This window comes from Hylobates moloch, unplaced genomic scaffold, assembly GCF_009828535.3.
Source record: "Hylobates moloch isolate HMO894 unplaced genomic scaffold, HMol_V3 SCAFFOLD_21, whole genome shotgun sequence".
Lineage (NCBI taxonomy): Eukaryota > Metazoa > Chordata > Mammalia > Primates > Hylobatidae > Hylobates > Hylobates moloch.
Genome location: NW_026652296.1, coordinates 24,207,963 through 24,223,788, shown reverse-complemented (window position 1 = coordinate 24,223,788; position 15,826 = coordinate 24,207,963). Strand labels below are relative to the sequence as shown.

Sequence of the window (15,826 nt, the reverse complement as noted above, 5' to 3'; positions counted from 1 at the left end):
CTCACAGGTCCCCTGCTCATGGACTCGGCCCCCTCTGCGCTATTTTCAACACATCACCCAGAAGGATTCCGTCAAAACCCAAGCCAGATCGTCACCCCCTACTCAGAACCCTCCGACACCCCACATGGTCTACAGGGAGCCACAGAGGGGTCCCTGCTGCTTCTCAGCCCCTCTGGCTCCCACCCCCATCCTCCTGGCCTCCTGCTGCTGGCGACCCCGAGCCCGGGAGCCCTCATGGCGGGGCGCACCCCTGCACCTCCTGTCTGCCCAGTGTCACTGCCCAGAGCACCCTGTGGAACAGCCCACGCTCCCCCAGGTCCCCTCTCCTTTGAGGCCCCAAGCCGCGGAGCTACTTGTTCATCGTGTTTCCCTCCACGAAACCAGTGCTTCCCGAGTGGTTCCTTCAGCCCCGCTCTGGGGGGCGACCGCTGATGTGGACAGAGCGAGTCACCGGGCGTAGGGGTCCCTGGGAGCCCCCCCACCCACCGCCTCTGCCCTCCCCGCGTCGAAAGCCGTTGCCCCTCAGGGGAAGCTGCGCTCCCACGGCCCACACGAGTGGGAGGCCTCTGGGCCCTGGACGTTCCGCTTGCCTCTCTGGAGGGGAAGGGGTGGCCCAGAGCGAACCCCCACACTCCCTCTCCCATTGCCTGCTCACCCCATCACCTCCCCTCCCTACAAGGCCCTCTGTGCAGCCCGGGCTGGCACAGCAAGGAAGGGGGGTTCGCCGCAGAGCGCCCCCGCCTGCCAGCCCGTGGGCCGAGGCCAAATAAGGCCGGACGGCAGCCGAGGGCCCCCGGACCCCGCCCGCGGCCCCGCCCCGCGCACATTCTTCTGCCTTGTAAGGCCCGGCCGCCACGCCCCGCCCCCGCCTGAAGTCCGGACCCGACGGCCGGCCCAGTTCCACGCACCCAGCGAGCCCAAGCGCCTTCTCCGCACCAGGTGGGATCCAGGGCCCCGGGGTCTTGAGGACGGGCCTAATGGCCCAGGGCTGGAGATGAGGGGTGGCCCGGGCCCGACCCGGCTGTCACGGGGGGCAGAGGCGGGCCCCACAGACTGGGACGTGGTAGGGTCTGTTGGGCACGGACCGCGGGGTGAGCTGGGGCAGCGAGTTTGCTGGGGGCCGACAGGGACTCTGGCCAGGGGCCGGGTAGCAGGAAGGCTGTTCTGGCCTCTGAGAAGCAGTGGTCCTGCGGCAAGGGAAGGCCATCGTCCAGGCCCTGCCCCTTTGCTGAGGAGCTGGAGACACTAAGCCCAGAGCTCCGGGGGTGCTGGGGAGGGGGTTGCGGTAGCCAATTCCCCCTGGCCCAGTAAAGGCATGTGTGTCACAGATGGAGGAACAGCCCTGTGGGACTCCATGCCCCCACAGCATCCGTGTCCCCTCCCCATCTCCCATCCCCACACCCTGGGCCAGGGGAAAGGGACGGAGACCAGGGGGCCCTTCCAACACAGCCAGTGCTGTATGCAGGGACCCGGGCTTCCCCTCTCTGGGTCATCTCGCCTGTGGGTGGGGAAGGTCTGCGGAGGGCCCTGATGGACTCACCCCTAGGGGGCAGGATGAGGACTCTGATCCCTGCTCTTCTCAGCCCTCCAGCTGCTCTAAGGAGGAGCCTCAGATGAGGTGCACTGAGAAGGAGGCATCTGCCCTGCCTAGCTCCAGGGGCTGGAGGTCACGGGGGCACTGCCCTGTGCTGGCTTCAGCCCAGCCTTTTCTGTTATGGTGGGAATCTGGACACCAGGACGGGGGACATGGCATCTAGTCACATCCAGGCCAAGTATCAGTGCTGACCCCTGGTGTCTATGACACCTGAAGAGGGATGCGATGGCCCCAGAACTAAAGGCCCCACCTATGCCTGCCCCTCGCCCCTCCATCAGTTCTAGAAGGCACCTCTGGACACACAGAGCCCTTTCCCACTCCGCTGCCACAGGCCCGCCTGAGGACCGGGGCTCCCTGTTTTGTTCAAGCCTCGAGGGCACCAGGAGCCAAGTTTGCTCTCCACTGACCCAAACCTAGCCCAGGAATCCTGGCTTCCAGGTGGCCCCTCCCCCTCTCATGGGCACTCCACTCCCCTTCTGGGGCCTGTTTTCCTAGCTGCACCATGGGGGGCACCCCTGCCTCCACCCACCACTTCCCACAATTACTGGTGTGGACATGGCAGCCTTGTGCAAGCCCTTAAGTACAGTGCTCCCAGCCACGCCATGGCAGAGAGTGCAGACTGGGTGGCCATGAAGGCAGAGGGGCCCAGCTGGGCTCAGACCCAGCTGTGGGTGGCCTGGCCATGCCTGCCCTAGGGCTTCGCGGAGTGTGGTGGGGACAGTGATGGCCATCACAGCCTCTGTTGGGCGCAGTGCACTGCCCCTCTGCATGCAGCCTTCTGTGGGCGCCAGGAGTCAAAGTTCCCGAGAACACTGGACTCAGGGAAGGACTAGGCCCCTCTAAAGCACGGGAGAGGAGGGGGCTGGCATCTGGGGACAATGGCACTCCCAACTAGATCATGGGTGAGAAGGACTTCTGTCTACCTTTCTGAACCATGCAAGAAACACTGAGGGCTGGGTGTGTCGGTCCGTGGGACACGGGCAGCCACTGTCTCATGACTACAGGCAGTGATGGCCCTGGGGACCAGCTGGGGGGGCTGGCCAGGATCCCAGTCCAGGGTTGACGATCTCAAAGGCCAAGGACAGAGAATGACTTCAACAGAGTCATGGGAGGAAGGCCTGGAAACAGCTCGAGTTGCAACCACACAGCTTGGGGTGAACAACAGGCACAGCAGGCTTCCTGGAGGCCCTGGGCCCGGGGGGTTCGGGCAGAGGGAAGAGGGGCCGCAGTCCTGGAACCTCAGCCAGGCCCACTGCCCCAGCTGAGGGAAGGAGGCACTGGGTCTTCAGGCGCATATCCCCACAAGCCATGGCAAGCGTTCCGGGAAAGAGTCCCAGGCCTGGTCTCAGTTTCCCCATCTGTACAGTGGAAGCAGCAGACTGGCCGTAGTTGCCTTCATACATTCATTCATCAAACAAGCATCTGTTAGCCCAACTGTGGCCTGGGATTGGTGTAAACTGGGGGATCTATGCTGGCCCACAAGGGAGAGAGATCTTTAAATGTTTACTGTGGAAGCAAGGGTACAAGGAACAGCTCCCCAGGAGAGGGGGCGGTCTCAAGAACTGGGCTGGAGAAGAAAGAGCACAGGGGAGGAGGGGACCACAGAGGAAAGCCTGGGAGTGTCCAGGGAACTGCAGAGGTCAGAACGGCAGGATTGTGGGTCACAAGAGGGACACCATGAGGACTGTCAGAGAGGCCAGGAGGGACTCACACAGGGCCTCGAATGCCAGGATGAGGGACCCAGACTTGCTCTGAGGGGCGGCAGGAACCTTTAAGGGCTTCAAAATGACGGGTGTAGGTCAGGGTCTGTATGGGACAGAAGAGGCCGGCTAGAGACTAAGAAGCCAGGTCTAAGCAAGGGTGAAGAAGCTGGGGTTCTCAGCCCAAGCAAGCCTCATACCCTGATAAGTACTGGGGAGTGAGAACAAGGAGTGGGACCCAGGATCAGTCTGTGACCACTCACCATTAGGGGGCTAGTCAAGCTCCCTGAGGTGGACAGGCGGGGGGTTAACTGCCCAGAGCCTCCTAGAACCTCCGGCGGGCAGCAGAGGGATGGAGTGGGAGAGTGAGGAACGGCAGGAATGCAGGACTGCTGATCCAGCTCCTTCCTGCGGGGCCAGGGAGCCTGGATGGCAGCCCAGGAGAGCCCTCACTGACTCCCACGAGTGTGGACCCACCTTGCCACTTGGAAAGAGAGAGGGACAGTGTAAATGCTATTAAGGATTAAAGGAGATAAAGCATGGTAATTGCTGGCACCAAGCCCAATCCTAAGTGTTTTACCCAAACAGTCACAGCCAAAATAGCTGACTCCATGCCCGGCGCTGTTCCAGGAGCTCTCGGGCACTGAGTCAGTTAATCCCTACTGCTGGGCATTCCTCATGTCTCCAGTCCCAGATGAAGACTTTCAGGCTCAGAGAGGTAGAGGAAGTTGTTCAGAATCACACAGCCACACTTGTCTGCTTTTGTGAAGAACTGGGTGGTGGGAGCCCCAAATCCGTGGGCAGCCTTGAATGCCAGGCCCAAGTGCTAAAAGCCAGTCTGGATGAGGCAGGAAGATTCTCTGGCCCAGAGTCATAGGGCCACCCGACCCCCACCCCTTCCTGCAGGAAAGCCCCACCCACCAGAAGCCAAGATGTCCAGCAAGCGGGCCAAAGCCAAGACCACCAAGAAGCGGCCACAGCGGGCCACATCCAATGTCTTCGCAATGTTTGACCAGTCCCAGATCCAGGAGTTTAAGGAGGCTTTCAACATGATTGACCAGAACCGTGATGGCTTCATTGACAAGGAGGACCTGCACGACATGCTGGCCTCGCTGGGTGAGCTGGGACAGGGACAGGGGTGAGATGGATGAGGCCAGGCAGGCTCTGCCAATCATTTACAGGGCACCTCCTGTGTAGTGAGACATGTGGTGTCCACCTTAGAGAATAGTTGCCATTACTTAGTCGTTCAACAGGGAAACTAAAGCACGAAGCAGGTCCGCCACAGGGTCTGAATGTAGACAGGCTGACTCCACAGTGGGCCTGTCTTGGGCAGATTTGTGCACTGGGCTGCCAGGTATCATTTCATTTAAAGAAAGGGGTCAGCTGGCCAGGCACTGTGGCTCACGCTTGTAATCCCAGCATTTTGGAAGGCCAAGGCAGGCGGATCACGAGGTCAGAAGATCGAGATCATCCTGGCTAACATGGTGAAACCCCGTCTCTATTAAAAATACAATAATTAGCCGGGCGTGGTGGTGGGCGCCAGCTACTTGGGAGGCTGAGGCAGGAGAATGGTATGAACCTAGGAGGCAGAGCTTGCAGTGAGCCAAGATCGCACCACTGCACTCCAGCTTGGGTGACAGAGCAAGACTCCGTCTCAAAAAAAAAAAGAAAGGGGTCAGCATCTAAATGAATGTGTGAACTGAAGTCTGCTCCTGCACAGATGGGGAAACTGAGGCCTAGAGGGGAGGCCAGACCAGCTCCCCTCCTTCAGAGGTCACCCATCCCAGGCTCTCATAGCCTCTCTGGTCCCAGTGACTTCCTCAGGATCAGGACCTTAGAACTAACAGGGTACAAAAATCAAGTCCAATTCTCTGCTGCAGATGGGGAAACACAGGCCCAGAGGGAAGGTCTCCAGAGACCATGCCCAGGCCACGGGCCTGCCCCAACATCCCTCCCAAAGTACTGGCCACAGCCAGCCACTCTCAGCCCAGTTCCCACGTACCCCTCATGCCGAGTGACAGCATCCAGACCAGACACTGCCTGGGGGAGGGAGAGTCCAGGACCAGAGGACACAGCCCCATGACAGTCAAGCCTCGAGATTTGAGGCCAGAGAGTCAGTCCCTGGTACGGGCCTGTGCACTTTCCTCTTCCTGTGAAATGGGGCCATGGCCCTGACGTTTACCCACGAGGCACTGGGCGGGAGAACCAGGCAACCCTGAGTGGGAGAACTGACAGCACACTGCCCCCGGCCCTGAGCACCAAACCTCTCCCAGCTTCCGGCCAGGCTCGCTTGAAGCCTTCCTCCCTGAGGAGGTCACCTGGCAGGAAGTAAGCCCCAGGGTTCTTTTTTTTTTTTCCCCCGAGACAAAGTCTCACTCTGTTGCCCAGGCTGGAGTGGCACCATCTCGGCTCACTGCAACCTCCATCTCCCGGGTTCAAGAGATTCTCCTGCCTCAGCCTCCCCAGTAGCTGGGGTTACAGACATGTGCCATGATGCCTGGCTAATTTTTGTATTTTTAGTACAGACAGGGTTTTGCCATGTTGGCCAGGCTGGTCTCAAACTCCGGAGACTGCCTTGGCCTCCCAAGTGAGCCACCACGCCTGGCCAACTCCAGGGTTCTTATCTGGGGCCTTCCCAGCTTCGTGGAAGGGACTGAGGCCTGGTGAGAGAAGGGGCTGGCCTTAAGTGCCCCAGTGTCCTGGCGTCACAGCTCCTCTTGGGCCTCAGCTTCCCCGGCCATCCCAGGGGGACACAGTGGGGTGTGTGAGGCTCAGGGACATGAAGACTTCCTATTTCCAAGGCCACACCCTGCACCCAGGCCCCTGAACCCCTGAGACTTCATGACAGCCCTGGGTGTCCACCCAGAAAAACATGCACTGTGTTTGCAGCTCGCATCCGTGGGTCTGCAGATGAGTCACACCTTCATCTTCAAATTAAAAACAAGAACAGCAAATAATAATAATAATAATAATAAGCCCTGCAGGTATTATCTTAAATTTCAAAGCAATCCTATTGAACAGATGCAATTATTCCCACTTTACAAACAAGGAAACTGAGGCTCAGAGCGGTTAAGTAATTTCCCCAAGGTCACACAGCTACCAAGTAGTTAGTGGGACTGCAGTAGAAACCCAGCAGTTGATTCCAGTCCATAGGCCTGTGCCAGTCATTGTTATGAGCCTTTTGCAACTACTTATTGTCTTCAAAATTCCCCTAAGAGATGGGGAAAACCAAGGTGCACAGCTAGGATCCAAACCCAGGCCTGTCTGACAGCAAAGCACTGTGTCTGGACTTTGGAGTTAGGCTGCCTGGGTTCAAATGCCAGGTCCACCCAAGTCTCCTCCTTACTTGCTGTCTGACCCTGGACAAGTCACCTGGCCTCTCTGTGCCTCAGCTTCCATACCTGTGAAGTGAGTAAGAATGCTGACTTCACAGGGTGCTGAAAGTTAAATGCAATAAGGCACATGGTCGACCAGCCACAGTGAGCAGTCTGCAGAGGGTTATTTTTATTACACTTTAGTGAGCACTGCCGGCTGCTGACATCCAGGCCACAGGAGGAAACTGGTGGAAGCAGCCAGGGACTCCCAGCGCCCACTGCTGTGGCTGCCCTAGAGCCGTGCTTTCCAGTTCACAAAACCCACTACCTCCCGTCTCACACAGAGCTGTGAAGGGCAGGGGTGGGGGACGGGGGTGCAAGTTGTCCCAGCTGGGGACAGAGGGCCCAGGACCACAGGCTGGAACACCCCACCTGCCACAGGGAAGAACCCCACAGACGAATACCTGGAGGGCATGATGAGCGAGGCCCCGGGGCCCATCAACTTCACCATGTTCCTCACCATGTTTGGGGAGAAGCTGAACGGCACGGACCCCGAGGATGTGATTCGCAACGCCTTTGCCTGCTTCGACGAGGAAGCCTCAGGTCCGTGGCGCCCCCTACCACCACCCTGCATGCAAGTGGACCAGGGCCACCCCAGGCATTCAGTGCCTCTGCCCCTAAGGGCCAGAATAGACATCACCCATCTCCCAGGTTCTGTCACCAGAACTGTAAAAGCCAGGCCACCTCATTGTCACCGCAAAGGCTAGGCCAGAACAGCCCATGCCCCAAGACTCCTGCCTTCATGATCTCCCCCGCTGGCCCAATGCACATTCTCCATCTGTTTTAGACCTTTCCAGAAATCAAACCATTTCATGCCTTTCTTGCCAAGAAGGTATAGAAACTGGCCCCCCTCCTCAGATCTCCTGACGGATATTCCATCCCTCAGCTCATTTTTCCCAAGGACACGTCAGGCTGATGATGGCCATGGTAACATGGCCATGGGCCCGCACGGGCCTGACTACCTTCACAGTCCCTCACCAGAATGGCATATGTTCACCCCTGTTTTCTAGATTAAACAGGCACATGGAGGTTAAGGACCTTGCCCAAAGTCACACAGCTAGGGAGAATGGGAATCAGCATTGCAACTCAGGCAGTGCAACTCCAGAGCTCACGCTTAAAACAGGGCACACCCAACACCCTCTGTGTTCACAGCCTCAAGTTCCCCAAGTGACACCTCAGAGACAGTCCCACTGCACAACTCCTCCCCTCGGGACCCTGGCACCCCTTCATGTGGGATCCGACACCCCTTCACGTGCACCCCCACACCCCTCTTGCCATGTCCTCATTCCTCAGACTGACCAGAGACTAAGATTGTATCTTCCCAGCCCCTCTAGGTCTGCAAGAGCTGCCAGGGGGCTGAGGGATGGGGCTGCTGTGTGTGTCTCAGCCCAAGTTCCTGCTCTCACCCATGCTGCCCCTGCCCACAGGTTTCATCCATGAGGACCACCTCCGGGAGCTGCTCACCACCATGGGTGACCGCTTCACAGACGAGGAAGTGGATGAGATGTACCGGGAGGCGCCCATTGATAAGAAAGGCAACTTCAACTACGTGGAGTTCACCCGCATCCTCAAACATGGCGCCAAGGATAAAGACGACTAGGCCACCCCAGCCCCCCGACACCCCAGCCCCCGCCAGTCACCCCTTCCCACACACACTCGTCCATAGCAGCTCCCTGCCCATGACCCTTGCTAAGGGATCCCCTTTGAGGGGTTAGGGTCCCAGCTCCCAGTGGAAGAAACAGGCCAGGAGAAGCGCGTGCCGAGCTGAGGCAGGTGTTCCCACAGTGACTCCAGAGCCCTGGGCTGGAGTTTCTGACCCCTCCAAGGAAAGACCACCTTCTGGGGACATGGGCTGGAGGGCAGGACCTAGAGGCACCAAGGGAAGGCCCCATTCCAGGGCTATTCCCCAAGGAGGAAGGGAAGGGGCTCTGTGTGCCCCCCAGGAGGAAGAGGCCCTGAGTCCTGGGATCCGACACCCCTTCACGTGTATCCCCACACAAATGCAAGCTCACCAAGGTCCCCTCAGTCCCCTCCCCTACACCCTGACCGGCCACTGCCGCACACCCACCCAGAGCACAGCACCCGCCATGGGAGTGTGCTCAGGAGTCGCGGGCAGAGTGGACATCTGTCCCAGAGGAGGCAGAATCTCCAATAGAGGGCTGAGCACTGCTTCTGGTCTGTGTGTCTGTGGCTGGGGTGAAATAAGGGGACCCCGGGCCTGAAAACCCTCTCCCACCTTCTCCTGCCATCCCCAGTTACTGCCCTGCTCCTCCCACCCTGGCCCAGGGAAGGACTGGGCGTCCTCCAGCCATATGGTCCCTGAAGCCTCTAGGGACCAGAGTCCCTAGTAAGTGGGCTGTGTGCTCAGCTGAGACCAGCAGGGGGCAGGGGACGGAGGGAATGGGCCTGGTGGCCTTCTCAGGGCTTGTGGGAAAGGGAGGACCATGGGAATCACCACAGCCAATCCCGTGGAGGGTTCCAGGCCTCTTAGGGGGCAGAGGTCGGGCCACACAGCCCTCAGGACTAGAGCTCTGGGTTCCAGAAGAACAGGGAGGCTCCAGGAACAGTGATGAGGCAGGCATCCCAGCAGCTCAGGGTTGGAGGTGGGAACGAGGGGTTTCCCAGCCCCAGGCAGATGGAGGGCGAGTTCAGCCCCAGGACCAACAGCACGGGGGCTACAGCTTTCCAAGTCCCTGTGTACGCAGGGCAGGCAGGGCCGGGACCCCTGCTACTAGTGGATGATGGGGACACTGATGGCAGTGCCTGGGGCCTAAGAGGGGCAAAAAGAGTGCTGAATGACTGAGCAGAGAGTCCAGAGGGGGAGGGACTGCCTGGGTCACCCAACAGGCCTGGGGCAGAGTGAGGGCCAGACCCACCACACCTGACCCGAGCGAGTGGACTCAGCTTGGTCCTGAGGCCTTCTCCAGAGGTCACCCAGCGCAGGCAGCCGCAGACTCAGCAAAGGTCCCAGATCAAGGCCAAGGGGGAGCTGAGCACCAGGGGACCCTGTGCCTGACCAGGAGGCCCTAACCTCCTGCAGGCCTCAACGCCAGGCCCTGCTCAGAGCTCGGCTGAAACTCCTCATCCTGGCTCTAAACAGCCCCAAAAGTCCCTGGTATCAACTCCAGAAGGGGCGAGACCTGAACAAGTTCCAAACCAGGCCCAAATAGTATCCCAAACTCAGTCCCAACCACATTCTCACCCCCGGCAGCAGGCTGCAGGCCTCCAGCTACACACACGGCCCTGGGCAACCCTCAGCCTGGCCACCCATTCAATGCTGCCAGCCCCAAGGGTGTGGAAGGGGGGTCTCAGGGTGTCCTAGGGTACTGGCCACACATGCCCGACACCAGGGTCATAAGGTCCTCTCAGCAGAGCCACTGCAGCACCAAAGGCATTTCTGGAAAGAGGCAAGGATACATCATCCAGATGTCAAGCCCCAGCGTGCGATTCTGTCACAGCCCACCCCACCTTCACCCCGAGACGGAAGACGGAAGAGCTTCGCACACAGGTGGGAAGAGGTCAGGACCAGTCCAGCCTCAATGGCTTCCGAACTGGCCTGGGCGCTACTGTGACCCACAGGAAGGGAAGAGGAACGTGCGCTGGGCAGGGCAGGGCAGGACCCGCAGCACCTACAGACCAGCAGTAAAGGACCCCCGGAACTTTCCAAGTCTAGCACAAAACCCAGAAGCCCCAAAGGAAAAGACTGGCAGATTTAAATGCATGAAGTCAACATTCTTTTTGTAGAGCTAAAGAAACCATAAGCAAAATTAAAAGCCAAATGCATACTGGGAGGAAATACCTGCAGCATATTTAACAAAACAAGAGTTAACACTAATCTATATAAAGCTTCAGTAATTGAATCAGAAAAAGACAACGCAGTAGGAAAAAAATGGTAACATGAAAAGGAATCTCAGAAGAAATGCATATACTTCTTTTTTTTTTTTTTTTTTGAGACAGAGTCTCGCTCTTTCTCTCAGGCTAGAGTGCAGTGATGTGATCTCAGCTCACTGCAACCTCCACCTCCTGGGTTCAAGTGATTCTCCTGCCTCAACCTCCCAAGTAGCTGGGACTACAGGCGCGCACCACCACGCCCAGCTAATTTTTGTATACTTAATAGAGACAGGGTTTCACCATGTTCGCCAGGATGGTCTCCATCTCTTGACCCTGTGATCCACCCACCTTGGCCTCCCAAAGTGCTGGGATTACAGGGGTGGGCCACCACGCCCGGCCAAAATACATACACTTAATAAGAACATTTTAAATACTCACCAAATACATTTTTAAGTGCTCAACATCATTGTAAAACTGTAAAATTTTCTATTTTTTCCTAGTATTTGTCTAGCTTTTTGAGACTGGGTCTCTCTGTTGCTCAGGCTGGAGTGCAATGGTGTGATCATAGGTCCCTGCAGCCTAGAACTCCTGGGCTCAAGCAATTCTCCCACCTCAGCCTCCTGAGCAGCTTCTACTACAGACCTGTGCCACCACGCCTGACTAATTTTTTATTTTTTGTAGAGAGAGGGTCTCGCTATGTTGCCCAGGCTGGTGTCAAACTCCTGGACTCAAGCAATCCTCCCACCTTGGCCTCCCAAAGTGGTGAGATTACAAGTGTGAGCCACCACACCTGGCCTTGATTTTTTAATTTTTGTGGTTTTTCTTTTTTGAGACAGAGTTTCACTCTTGTTGCCCATGCTGGAGGACAATGGCATGATCTCAGCTCACGGCAACCTCCCAGGTTCAAGGGATTCTCCTGCCTCAGCCTCCCGAGTACCTGGGATCACAGGCACCCACCACCACGCCTGTATAACTTTTTGTATTTTTAGTAGAGAGGGGGTTTCACTATGTTGGCCAGGCTGATCTCAAACTCCTGACATCAGGTGATCCACCTGCCTTGGCCTCCCAAAGTGCTGTGATTACAGGCATGTGCCACCGCACCTAGCCAATTTTTAAATTTTTGGTAGAGATGGGGTCTCACTTTGTTGCCTGGGCTGGCCTCAAACTCTTGGCCTCAAGTGATCCTCCTGCCTCAGCCTCCCAAGTAGCTAAGACTACAAACGCATACCACCACACCTGACAGATTGCTTTTTTTTAATTCCTCCAAAGGCTAGCACTTTTAAAACATTAGAAATTCCATTTATTTTCTGAAAATTTTTGTGTTCTGGCAGCCTCATTAGACCCTATAAAAGAATCAAAATGAATCTTAAACTTTTTTTTTTGAGACGCAGTTTTACTCTGTCACCCAGAATGGAGTGCAGTGGTGTGATCTCAGTTCACTGCAACCTCAGCCTCTCAAGTTCAAGTGATTCTCCTGCCTCAGCTCCCCAAGTAGCTGGGATTACAGGCACACACCACCATGCTCAGCTAATTTTGTATTTTTAGTAGAGCTGGGGTTTCACCATGTTGGTCAGGCTGGCCTTGAACTCCTGACCTCAGGTGATCTACCCACCTCTGCCTCCCAAAGTGCTGGGATTACAGGTGTGAGCCACAGCAACCGGCCTAGATCTTAAAATTTAAGAGACATTATAATTTAATTTGATATACTATGGTGGTAGAAAAACATTTCAAACTCATATAGACACTGAGACTTGGAAGCTTCAGTTCTACAATCTCATTCATGTATCAAGTTAAACCAAAAAACACAGAAACTCACTGATCCACATCTCAATGGGCTTTCTCCTTTCAGTGTTTCCTTAAGTGACTTGAGATCACGAACATACAAAATAACGACCAAAAAAACCTAACAAATCAGGTTTCCTGTCATCTCTCTCTAGATAAAAAACAGACCCCCACCGTACTGATGGAGATAAACTAAGAGATCATAAAATCATTGTTGCCAGCTATGAGAAACAGCTTGGTTAAGAGCCAGAAACAAAACAGAGAATCAGGCCAGCCGTGGTGGCTCACGACTGTAATCCCAGCACTTTGGGAGGCCGGGGCAGGCAGATCACATGAGGTCAGGAGTTCGAGACTAGCCTGGCCAACACGGTGAAACCTCGTCTCCACTAAACATACAAAAATTAGCCAGGTGTGGTGGCACACACCTGTAGTCCCAGCTACTCAGGAGGCTGAGGCAGGAGAATCACTTGAACCCGGGAGGTGGAGACTGCAGTGAACTGAGATCGTGCCACTGCACTCCAGCCTGGGCAACAGAGTGAGACACCGCCTCAAAAAAAGAAAAGAGGCTGGGGTGGGAGGATCGCTGGAAACCAGAAGTTCAAGGCTACACTGAGCTATGATTGCGCCACTGCACACCAGCCTGGGTGACAGAGGGAGACTCTGTCTCTAAAAGTATACAAATAAATAAATAAATAAATAAACAAAAAAGGAAAGATAGACAGATGGGGGAAAACACCAGAGTCCGTGAAAGTATTTTGTTGTTGTTGTTCTTTTTTGAGACGAAGTCTCACTCTGTCACCCAGGCTGGAGTACAGTGGTGTGATCTCGGTTCACTACAATCTCCACCTCCTGGGTTCAAGCAATTCTCCTGCCTCAGCCTCCAGACTAGCTGGGATTACAGGCACACACCACCACACCCAGCTAACTTTTATATTTTTAGTAGAGACTGGGTTTCACCATGTTGGCCAGGCTGGTCTCGAACTTCTGACCTCAGGTGATCTACCCACTTCGTCCTCCCAAAGTGCTGAGATTACAGGCGTGAGCCACCATGCCTGACCTTACTGTATTGTTTTTTGGTGGTATTGTTATTTTTATTGGTTTTTTTCTTTTTTTGAGATGGAGTTTCGCTCTTGTTGCCCAGGCGGGAGTGCAATGGCACAATCTCGGCTCACCGCAACCTCCACCTCCTGAGTTTAAGCGATTCTCCTGCTTCAGCCTCCTGAGTAGCTGGGATTACAGGCATGCACCACTATGCCTGGCTAATTTTTATTTTAAGTAGAGTCGGGGTTTCACCATGTTGATCAGACTGGTCTCGAACTCCCAACCTCAGGTGATCTGCCTGCCTCGGTCTCCGAAAGTGCTGGGATTACAGGCATGAGCCACTGCGCTGCTCATTTTTTTTTTTTTTTTTCTGTAGAGGCAGTCTCCCTATGTTGCCCAGACTGATCTCAAATTCCTGGGCTCAAGTGATCCTCCTGCCTCGTGATATTTTCTATCTGAAGTTGGTTGAATCCATGGATGCAGAACCTGCAGATATGAAGGGACAACTGTAGTCAGAAAGAAAAGCAAATTAAAAATAAGAAGCCACTTTATGCCCATCAGATTGTCAAAATTTGGAGAGGGGGATGATACCATTGGAAAAGATGCAGAGAATCCTAAGGCATGGGCAATGGGAGGACAGACTGGTACACCAGTGCAGGACAGCAACCATGCAGCATCTGTGAGCAAGCAAATCCCTTCTGATGCAGCAACTCCACACTTGGAAACGTATACCAGAGGAATTGTGCATAGGCCCAGAAGGGGCAGGAACAGTTCGCTGAGGCAGCACCGACAGTAGCAGGGAACTGGAGGGAACCTACGTATCTATCAAGAGGAAAATCAGCAAGTGAAACATGATGAACGCATACTGTGGATACCATGCAGCACTCAATGTCCACACCTCAACAGGGCTGCATATTAAAAGCAATATGAGGGAGAAAAGACATGGGATGAGAGTATCACCCAAGAACTTCAGTGTAATTTTAAAACATGCAGACTTAACCACTGCAGAATTATCCAAGGGACTCTTCATACATAGCCAAGGACCCATTCAAAACCCTGAAGAGTGGATTCCTAGGGTGGGGTGGGGCTTAGAGGTGGTGCCTGGGGACATATTGATGGCCTTGTGTCCTGAATGCAGTGTGTCATATGCAAGTGAGGAGGACAAGGAAGAGATGGGGCCACCCTGACTGGGAAGAGAGAAAGAGTGAAGCTTATATGATAGTACCTGAAATTAACAGGGTCCTACCTGATGAATAAACCTCAATAAGGACAAGCATGGATGGAGAAAGGACACAAGAACTGATCGAGGTTTATCTGGAATTCAGGAGGAACCCTGGTCATCACCCTTAACTGATGAAAAAACAAAGCCAATTGCCCAGGTGCAGTGGCTCACGCCTGTACTCCCAGCACTTTGGGAGGCCGAGGCGGGCGGATCATCTGAGGTCGGGAGTTCGAGACCAGCCTGACCAACATGGAGAAACCCTATCTCTACTAAAAATACAAAATTAGCCGGGCATGGTGGTGCATGCCTGTAATCCCAGCTACTGGGGATGCTGAGGCAGGAGAATCGCTTGATCCTGGGAGGCGAAGGTTGCAGTGAGCAGAGATCGCGCCACTGCGCTCCAGCCTGGGCAACAGAGCGAAACTCTATCGCAAAAAAAGAACAAAGCCAAACTGAAGGAGGGACTTTGCCCGTGGTCTCAGGGATAGAGAATGGGGCAAGGTAAGGAGAAGGACGTGGAGCCAGATGGGATGTGCCGGAAATGCCCAGTGAGATCTTTTTTTTTTTTTTTTTTTTTGAGACAGAGTCTCTCTTTGTCGCCCAGAATGGAGTACAATGGTGCGATCATGGTTCACTGCAGCCTTGACCCCCTGGGCTTAAGCAATCCTCCTGCCTCAGTCCCCACAAGTAACTGTGACTACATGTGTGCGCCACCACACCTGGCTAATTCTTGTATTTTTTGTAGACACGGGGTTTCATCATGTTGCCCAAGCTGGCATACAATATTTTTAATCATTCTGTGCACAATACAAAGTTTTGACTGTGACCCGCCACACGTGGTGAATTAATGGAATATTCCATTCGTGGCGTCATGTTGGTGCTCCAAACGTTTCAAATTTTGGAGCATTTCGGACTTTGGATTTTCAGATCAGGGATGTTCAACATGTATAAAGTAACAAAACACACAGGATTTGCTGGCAACTGAAGCCCCATTCAATAAATATAATGGTGTAAAAGCAAATACGAGAACTGCACCCAAGCAAATAACAGCAACTAAAAAGCAAGCCACAATGCAAAAAATATACTGAGGGAATTCCTACCCAGCACCTGCAGCAAAAGTCAACAAAATCTGGCACAAAGCCACAAAACCCAGATATGATGTTGCCACACTTCACCACTAGGGGACAACGAAGGTCACCCAGCGAATTTGGGCCGCAATGCTCAGAATTCCTGGCCCTGTCTGCTTTCCCAGACAACGGATGGCCTCTTTGGCACCTGTAAG

General features: G+C 54.8%; 1 protein-coding gene and 1 long non-coding RNA gene across 2 annotated transcripts in view; one reads left to right on the top strand and one right to left on the bottom strand.

Moving 5' to 3' along the window:
• LOC116460759 (uncharacterized) overlaps positions 1 to 15,826 on the bottom strand; it is a 77,287-nt gene that overhangs the window by 36,467 nt on the left and 24,994 nt on the right. The window lies entirely within an intron of this gene.
• Positions 758 to 8,839, top strand: MYL9 (myosin light chain 9). The gene is made up of 4 exons (XM_032141846.2): positions 758 to 939; positions 4,201 to 4,410; positions 7,050 to 7,211; positions 8,096 to 8,839. Exons 2-4 carry the CDS (start codon positions 4,227 to 4,229, stop codon positions 8,266 to 8,268), a joined length of 519 nt encoding a protein of 172 aa, XP_031997737.1. The 5' UTR covers positions 758 to 939; positions 4,201 to 4,226; the 3' UTR covers positions 8,269 to 8,839.

Bases quoted from the DNA above. Each gene is read 5' to 3' on its own strand.
- MYL9 (XM_032141846.2), top strand. From the start codon at position 4,227: ATGTCCAGCAAGCGGGCCAAAGCCAAGACCACCAAGAAGCGGCCACAG. The intron at 4,411-7,049 runs GTGAGCTGGGAC...CACCTGCCACAG, and splicing joins CGACATGCTGGCCTCGCTGG to GGAAGAACCCCACAGACGAA. The intron at 7,212-8,095 runs GTCCGTGGCGCC...CCCTGCCCACAG, and splicing joins CTTCGACGAGGAAGCCTCAG to GTTTCATCCATGAGGACCAC.